Raw genomic sequence first — 9113 nt, 5'->3', positions numbered from 1 at the left:
AATGCACTTCATAGAGGAACCCGTAGAAGTCATGGACCAATCTGCTAAACGCTTAAAACAAAGCACCATACCTATTGTTAAGATCCGTTGGAATTCACGACGTGGCCCCAAGTATACCTGGGAACGTGAAGACCAAATGAAACAGAAATATCCCCATCTCTTCTCAACCGCTGATGCATCCGAGAAGTCTACCTAAAACTTCGGGACGAAGTTTTTATTAACGGGGAGGTACTGTAACAACCCTCACTTTTCGACTTCTAAATTACTGAATTAACCCTAGGGTTATATGTCTGACTATATGTATTAAGGGTTGTTATATACAATTAAATATTGACCGAATAGTAATTTTTAGTCAACAATGTACGCTTAAATAAATAATATATTATTAATTTATATAATTTGACATAATTTAACTAAGTATATAAACTTTGTATCACTTTTATTATTTAGTTAATGTATTATATATTTAACTATATAATAAATCCAATTATATATAAATGTAATAATATTTACAAACTTACTAAAACTATAGCTTAATAATTAAAATCATAATTATTATTAAAAATACAAAATACCGAATTATTTATTATTTTTATGCAAAATTTGTATTTATTAATTAAAAAAAATAATAAAATAAAATAAAATATTATTGACAAATATTCTTGGAAAAACATTAAATAAATTTATTTATTTATATAAAAATTTCCTTAAAATAAATGAAAAAAAATAAATAAATAAATAAATTACTTTTTAATTAAAAATTGTAATGGAAAAACTACTTTTATTATTTTATTTTGTCCATTATCCCATGACCTAACATTTAATACTTTTTAATTTTAAAATCCCATTAAGAATTAAAATATTTCTTTTTATTTTAACTATTTTATTCTTTTTACCTAATTTTTTCAAGTATAAATACCCCTCATTTCTCATTCAAACTCACACCAAAATTTCTCTCATTCTCTCTTTGAAGAATTACTACTAGTAAGTATTCTTTTCTTACTTTTTATTTTTTTTACTTTTTACTTTTTACTTCGGTTATTATTTTTACCGAAACATGTAAATAATGTTATAAATTATATGCAATTAAAAATAAAATAAATAACATGTATACACTATTACTATTACTAGCATCTATAACCTACTACTTATATTGTAACATAAAAACATTTTGGGATATGTATTAGAGATGTATAGATCTTCGAACTTTCTTGACGAATGGTTTCTATGAGATTCTAGGCAAAGGGTTTGGATTTCCGATTTAAAGGGTCCTATGGCTCAAGCCCCTAGATCTAAATTAGCCATTCGAAGGGAAAGGGGTGATTGGAAGCTTATCTAATACGGCAAGTATCCTAAAATGGAAAACACTGATAAAAGTAGAAACTCTCTAGTCATAGAAACTTAGTAAAATAAGAAACTTTCTAAAAATGGAAACTTTATAAAAATAGTAACTTACTAGGAATAGAAACTTAGTAAAACAAACTATACTTAAACACATACTTAAACTTAAACATGGGCAAAACACTTAACTACTCTTAAATGTCAATAGGTTGACTTTCCTGCTCACTCGTTCAACTCTTTATTCCGAGGAATAACTCTCTCTCTACTTACTAAGGTGAATTCATAGCCCCTCTTTAATTTCTAGCAAACTTACTTACTTTTACTTGGGGTGAGACACATGCTGTTTTTACTTTTTACACTTTAGACACAAGTACCAAACTGTTAAACTATGCTATACCCGGCTATGTCCGACTAAGTCCCTACAGTGATATTTTTAATTGCTGCGGCATGCTTAATTATTGGGGGTAGGCCTATCGGGAGTAACGTCCCCGATACATTTGACCAAGTCATTGTATTACTTAATAATGAAATTAAACCGACAAGGACAGACACAACTTGTCATGGGGCAAAACTTGAACGTTTAGTCTAAATATCACGCATTGGCATAACTTTTTGATCCTGCGGGAGATCAACTTTACAAACTAAATCTTGTGGTCTAAAACAACGGTCAAACTTTTTGTTAAACCTATGAACTTCACTCAACCTTTTTGGTTGATACTTTAGCATGTTTTGTCTCAGGTGCTGTTTGATTCAAGCTCTTATACTTACTGCTTATGTGATGCTACTTGGACATAGGATCAAGAGATATCGCATTTATTACTTCTGCATGTGAACATTTACGTTATTGTTATTCCTGTCATTGTAACGACATTTCATTTTCCGTTGCGTACTCATTAAAGTTAAATTCATCATTTAGTATTGATCTCGTTTATTATAATATGTTGGTATGTTTTGATATTAGTGACGTTCCTTTCAGACCCTATTGGGAGGACGTTATAGTTTATTTGTGTAGTGTGAGATGTGAAGTGTCGATGTGCTAAGACACCACGTCTACATGGCGAGTGAAGTGTCGATGTGTTAAGACGCCACTCGGGAGTGAAGTATCGATGTGTTAAGATGCCACTCCAAGTAAGGTGAAGAGTGAAGTGTCGAAGTGTTAAGACACCACTCGGGGTGAAGTGCCGAAGTGTTAAGGTGCCACCCGGGGTGAAGCATCGAAGTGTTAAGATTCCACCCGTGGGGTTAGTGTGCGAAGTGTTAAGTGCACTAATGGTTGTTGTGAACACCGACGGTCTTTAAACACCGTTCCTTGTACGATTGGTTAACCATGGTTATTGTGTTGTAGTGTAAGCATATTACTTTATTCATGTTATATATGCTTGTGTTATGCTAGTTTGATTATTGGAGGTTATAGCTTGTATTTGTGACGATAAGCTAATTGTGTTTGCTAGCATGTTTACGGTAATTGTGTAAGTGATTGCAAGTAGGTATATTATATATGTATTCGTATAATTATTGCATTCACTAAGCTTTGCTTACCCTCTCGTTGTTAATCTTTTTATAGGCTCGGGCGTTGACAAGGGTAAGAGCGTTCAATTGGATTAGTGGTCTCCCGCTCGTTTTGATAGGGGATGCTTTTGGGTGTTAGCTTTTGGGAGTTCGACCGAGATTGGGTAGTTTAACCCCAAACACCATGCTCTAGTGTGGTTTGGAACTTAAACTTGTATTTGGTCGAAACTTTTATTTTTGAACGAAACTCGTAAAATGGGCGATGTGGGCCCGTTGATGTAAAACTTGATTTGATGATGAAAATCTCTTAGTTTCACTTATATTGACTTGTGGTAAAAAGGTTTTCGTTTAAAAGTGTCGGGAATCGGGTTTTCCGCTCGTGTGAGTTGGACCCGTGATCAGTAGCTGGAAGACTATTGGGACGCCGTCCCAATTGCTTGGACGCCGTCCCAGTTGTTTTGAGCTGGACGCCGTCCCAAACTTTGGACGCCGTCCTACCTTTCTGAGCTGGACGCCGTCTAGGATTCTGGACGCCGTCCAGATGCACTGACATAGAAATTTTTTTTTGGTACGCGTTTTTGGGATTTAAGATGTCGGGTTGTTACATAAATCTTCAATGTAACGTACCGATTACATTATACATAATATCAATCACAAACTCAAGTCGGTCAACCAACTCAAACTCCATTCTATAGTCATTTTGACCCATGGTGCAATCTCGACCCATTTGCACCCTTAACCCTAATATTTGGGTCAATCATAACCAAAACCCTAATATTTGCCAAATTAGGTCTTAAAACACTTTTCAACACAAGGTCCATGCATCTTATACATACACTAACCATCTTAGGTCCATTATGACCCTTTTGACCACTTAAAAGTCAATATACCCATTTCGGGTCATCCATTAACCCACTCAACACCCATTTACATTTATATAAGCGTGCTAGTAATTCAACTAACCAATTTAAGCTCATAAACATAATTTAATACTTTGAAAACCCTAGTTAGTCACCTTTGAGTCCACATGACCCAAATTCACCCAAAAACCCCTAATTCACCAACAAATGGGTTTTATGTGCAACACTAACCCTTAATACAATTAAAGTAAGAAATTAGGTTTTATAACTTACCAACACAATCATCACGTAGCTAGCGACTAGATGAACAACTTTAATGCTTGCACTTAGACCCGAAATCGGCTTCTTCTTCCTTGATTTGAGTTCTCTCACTCTAGAAAACCCTCTCTCACTAAATTAATTTGGAAGAGGTGAAGTATGTGAAAATGGTGTTATGAGGCTCACCAAACTGAATCTAGGGCCTTAAAGTCGGCCCTTTAGTGAATTTACCAATTTGCCCTCAAAATATCTAATTAAATATAAAGGAATCTGTCACAGACCAATGGCGCGGCGCGCCAAAGGCCTGCGCGGCGCGCCACTCCTCCAGATCAAATTCTTTCCCCCTTTTAAGATGTACAACCAAACCCCACTTCAATTATCTTAATTACACTTATGTACACTACAAATAAACGGGTCTTACAAGTTAGGGGGTTAAGTTTGTGAAAATTGAATATTAGTAAAAAAAATAAAAAATTAGTAAAGTGACGGTTCGATTTGTATTTTAATAAAAGTTAGGGGGTTAAGTTTGCGAAATTTGGGAAAAAAATATACGTATAAAGTGGGGGTGCGATTTGTATTTTAATAAGAGTATAAAGTGGGGGTGCGATTTGTATGTTTATAAAAGTTATAAGAGTATAAAGTGGGGGTGCGATTTGTATGTTTATAAAAGTTGGGGGGTTAAGTTTGCGAAAAGTGAAAAAAAGAATAGTACTATTCATTTTTCCTTTGTCTTTTAGATATAGGTATATAATATGTAAATATATTGTAGTGTAATGAGTAATGAGTTTTCTGTGTGTTAAATATTATAATTTTTATGTTTTTCTTAGGAACTTAACTACCAACGCGTTCATCTCACACACTGCATAACTCGCCCCTAACTGCTGTCCAGGAGAAAACCTGGCCTAATCCGAGGTCATGAGCGGTAAAACCCTCCTCACCCACTGCCCCTGCAACGCGATGTGCGAAAGACACCCTTGGGTGGAATTCAACGGTAAAGAGGCAACCTTGTGTGCAATGCTGCACACCATGGTAGTCGAACTCCTGACATCTCACTAAGAGATGTAGGTCATTACTACGTGAGCTACAACACAATGTTATAATAACAAATATTAATAAACATGCGAACCAAATCAGGTTGTATAAAAATCATACAACTTTTAATTTAAAGGGGTAGAAAAATTGAGAATATGAGGCATGATCATAACTGTTGTTACAACTTATAAGTGACTTTATACAGATTAAGTCACCAGCACTTGTGTGTTAACTCAATACACTTTAACTTAGTTCATCATCTTTCAAATGTACACATAAACAGATTTACTCTGTTTTTACCTATTACTCCATAACCAGATCTTAGCTATAACATTTCCTCAAACTAGTCAATGTAAATGTTTAGATTTATTTAAGAACTACAAAGCCTAACTAGTGTTACATCATCAATATCAAGTCATACATCATCAATATCAAGTCAATCAATATAAGAAACAATTTAGACCCAAAACCAATCACACACACACACACACACACACACACACAAAACCAGCAACAATTGAAGTTCTTAATGTCATAATTTGTGTGAAAGCTGCATCTGTAACGACTACACCACAAGAGACGTATTTCAAGTGCTTAATATAGCATACATATACCATTTGTCGTAGAATATTTTAAGCTGATCACCTCGACCAATTAAACGTCCAACTAGGGAAACATGTTATCCCTAGTTTCTCTTCTATCTTCACATCCGCTCTCTGTATTCTAAATGTGTCTAACCCATCTGAAGTAATTTGTTGGCAATTCATTATGTATAACACTGATAACGATTTGCAGCCATTACCCAAAGCTAGTAATCCTTTATCACAAATGGTTTTGGTGTAGTTCACATGTATCTTTAGATTTTGACAATGCAATCCAATTGATTCCCAGCCAGGGAGCCGGATTCCACGACAACATGATAAGTTCATCTCTTGCAACAACGGACACCCTTTTGTAAATTTCATAATGCAACCATCCGTAACAAAAGAGCACGTCCAAACGCTTAGAATTTTGAGATTTTTAGCAATGCCAGAACGGATGGCCGCAAAACGGCGTTCACACTTATTCATATAATACTTACTAGAAGCAGTAATATCTAGATACTCAAGACCACGTCGGCTTAAAAAACCAGTCGGATAAAATACATGAGAATCTACTCGTAAATAAGCCAAAGTTGACGAAAAACCTTGTTGGTATTTTACATTAGCAACTCTATCACAATCAGAAATTTTGAGTGCTCGGAGTTGATGACAGTTTTGGGTAACAAACCAAATTCCAGTGTTTGTTATGTGAGAGCAACCGATAAGACTCACGGTTATTATGGATTTACAATAATTGGTTAACATTTTTAATCCGTCGTCCGTAATCACACATTTATATAGATCAATAACCGATATCAATGAAGCTGACTCAAAATGCCTAAACCGATTCAAATATTTACCAAGGACAATAGAATCAAGGTTGTATGACTTACTTAACTTGGTTGAACTAGTAACATCCAAGCATTTACAACTTAAAATTGCGATATCAAGAAAACGATGGCACGTTTGGCTAAATGATTTTTGATCATGCTGTTTGTTTAAATTTTGGTAAATCCGGCACAGAGGGTCATCAGGAAGTTGTGTAATACATAAGCTCTGCTTTCCGTAACTTAGACCCATTTATGTGTTAACAATGCTTAAATCCTGATTAATCAATATCAATATCAATATTACTGTAAATCAACAAGAATAAAGAAACAGCGGGCAAAACATTAATTACTTATTACTTAATTAACTAAAAGATATAACATTACCGTAGTTAAATTGTTTAATTCGGTTACCTTGACTGCCTTCCTATATGTATGCGCAGACATTTCTTCAAATTCGTTTATACGTACAGTAGAATTTAAGGATTGGTTTCCAAACAAACCTTTTAATTCTGGGGATATATACCCTTCTATTTTTTTTGTTCACATTTTTAGTCCAATTTTTATAAATTGATTATCCAGTAAAAGTAACAAATAGGCCGTTAAGTACTCAAGTACTCTTTATCTTTGTTTTCACCGACATATATAATATTTAATTAACTTGTATCAAGTAATTGTAAAGTCAGAAGTCATTATATAGCCTATCACCATCAATTTTATGGGTCATATTCAATAAAATGTATCCCTTTTGTACGAAAGTTTTACATAAAAAGTGTGATAAGTATTAGCTTTAATTAAAAGAACAGTTATAGAAAATGTAATACTATTATTATATATGAAAACTAATCATAAAACCACATATATTTAATGGAATTATATAAACCGAAAGACAGTACCTTACAGTGTGGTGTTAAAGAACATGATTAAAACATCTCATACCTGAATTCCTTTTTTAGGAAATATGACTTTGGATCAGAGAAAGGTACTCTCATCATCTTCTCTAAGTATAGAGGGTCACAAGAGGACACAAGCAACAGCAAAGTCAGCAGACCAAAGATATCATCACAAGTCAAACGGCTCCTTAAGCATTTACTTCCTTTTATGTAAAGTGTTTCCAAAAATAACTTTGGATCCATACTTAACTTAGAAGTTACTGTTAGGCCATTTTGTATATAAAAATACATCCAAACTCATTTGTAAATTACTTACAGTTTTGAAATAACTGAGATATAATAAGCAACTAAGTCAAAATGTAACCTTTGAGTGTTTATCAATTCAAGCATTCAAGCTTCTGTAAATATTCAATCATATCAAATAACAATCAAATATTCCGCATATCAATCGTTAACATGGTATCAGAGCTTACGGTGTCGATCTTGGACCAAGACACTCGTATTGAGCTTCAATCACTTACCTAGAAATTAAGCCGCCATGTCATACGACGGTAACTTAATGTTTTGAATGAACTCTTAAGACAGTCAAATGAATGACTGTTACAGGAAAGGGCAATAGAGAACTCACAAACACCTTAACCAAGCTGCCATGTCAAAGAGTTGACGGTAGCTCAAAAGTGCCTCAACATCACCGGCCTCCAAGCAACAAAAAATAGTTGTGGTTGACATGGTGAGAGATAGATTGCGGCTTTAGAACAAAAAAAAGGGAGTGGGTTTGCAACCGTCGGTAACCAAGAGGCAACCAACAACGGCGGAACCACCAACCATTAATAATGAACGGCGGGTTTACCTGGCACCGGAAAAAAGGGAAAAGAAATCAACGACCTGAACGGCGACGAAGGGAGCAACAGCGGTAGTCGGCGGCAACCATGAAGCTACCCGCAACGACACCGCAAATGCTTCGATTTCATGGCTTCGAAAAATCCGCAAATTTTGACCCTTCTCTCCTCAAAGTTTTTTCCGTTAATCTTGTGTTCATCACAAAAACCCCGATAGGAGAAAGAGGGTAACCTCTGTTGACTTTAGTCATGGTGGGAAGGAATGAGATGAATTGTTTTTTTATATCTACGGGGTGAATAATTGGAAAACCCACTTATTTTGTACTTCCACATAAAGAGTTAAAAAAATAGTCATGTGATCAAATAAAGGACCAGACAATAAAGAATGGTCTCAAATAAAATCTTTTGTGTGTCCACCCTTCCAAACCTTTTTAGTTTTTGTCCGTCTATCAAGGAAAAACCATTTTTTTAATGTCATTAATAACTGTGAAAGGCTAGATAATTAACCATTGGATTTGTGAAAGGTCCATGTGAAAAGCTAAAAAAAAAAAAAAATAGTCTTTGGTTTACGGGGGATACCAAAACCTTTTAAATAGGGATATCAAAAAAAAAAATTATATAACCGAGTTTTTTTTTTAAAAACAAAAAAAAAATTTGCAAAACCAAAAAAAAAAAAAAAAAAACCTTTCAAGTCAAAATTGAGTAAATGTTTCTTTTAAATGACGAAGATTCAAAGGATGTTTTTTTAAAAAAGAACTTTAATTGTAATTGCTGCTTTGTTTAATGTAAAAAAAATAAAAATTGGTTAAATAGCCTTTCAAGATACTGTTGAAGAGTTAAATTAAGGGAAAATCTAAAGGCACCCCCTTCGTAGGCCTGCCACCCCTTTTCACTTTTGCAGTTCTTTTATTTTATTTTTTTTAAGTATCCACGTAATTGTTATCTTTTCTATTTAATTAGTAAATTCTTCACA

General features: G+C 34.2%; 1 protein-coding gene across 1 annotated transcript; it reads right to left on the bottom strand.

Annotated features, from left to right (window-relative positions):
* Positions 1-5641: 5641 nt before the first annotated feature.
* On the bottom strand, positions 5642-6661 carry LOC139902427 (F-box/LRR-repeat protein 12-like). Its single transcript, XM_071885055.1, has one exon. It carries the CDS (start codon positions 6659-6661, stop codon positions 5642-5644), a length of 1020 nt encoding a protein of 339 aa, XP_071741156.1.
* Between the last annotated feature and the right edge of the window lie 2452 nt (positions 6662-9113).

Source organism: Rutidosis leptorrhynchoides, chromosome 3, assembly GCF_046630445.1.
Source record: "Rutidosis leptorrhynchoides isolate AG116_Rl617_1_P2 chromosome 3, CSIRO_AGI_Rlap_v1, whole genome shotgun sequence".
In the NCBI taxonomy this organism is placed as follows: Eukaryota; Viridiplantae; Streptophyta; class Magnoliopsida; order Asterales; family Asteraceae; genus Rutidosis; species Rutidosis leptorrhynchoides.
The sequence above is the reverse complement of the archived record's forward strand: the minus strand, read 5'-3'. Positions and strand labels throughout refer to the sequence as shown.

What these genes read in the sequence shown, in the direction of transcription:
- LOC139902427 (XM_071885055.1), bottom strand. Translation starts at nt 6,661, where the DNA reads ATGGGTCTAAGTTACGGAAAGCAGAGCTTATGTATTACACAACTTCCT.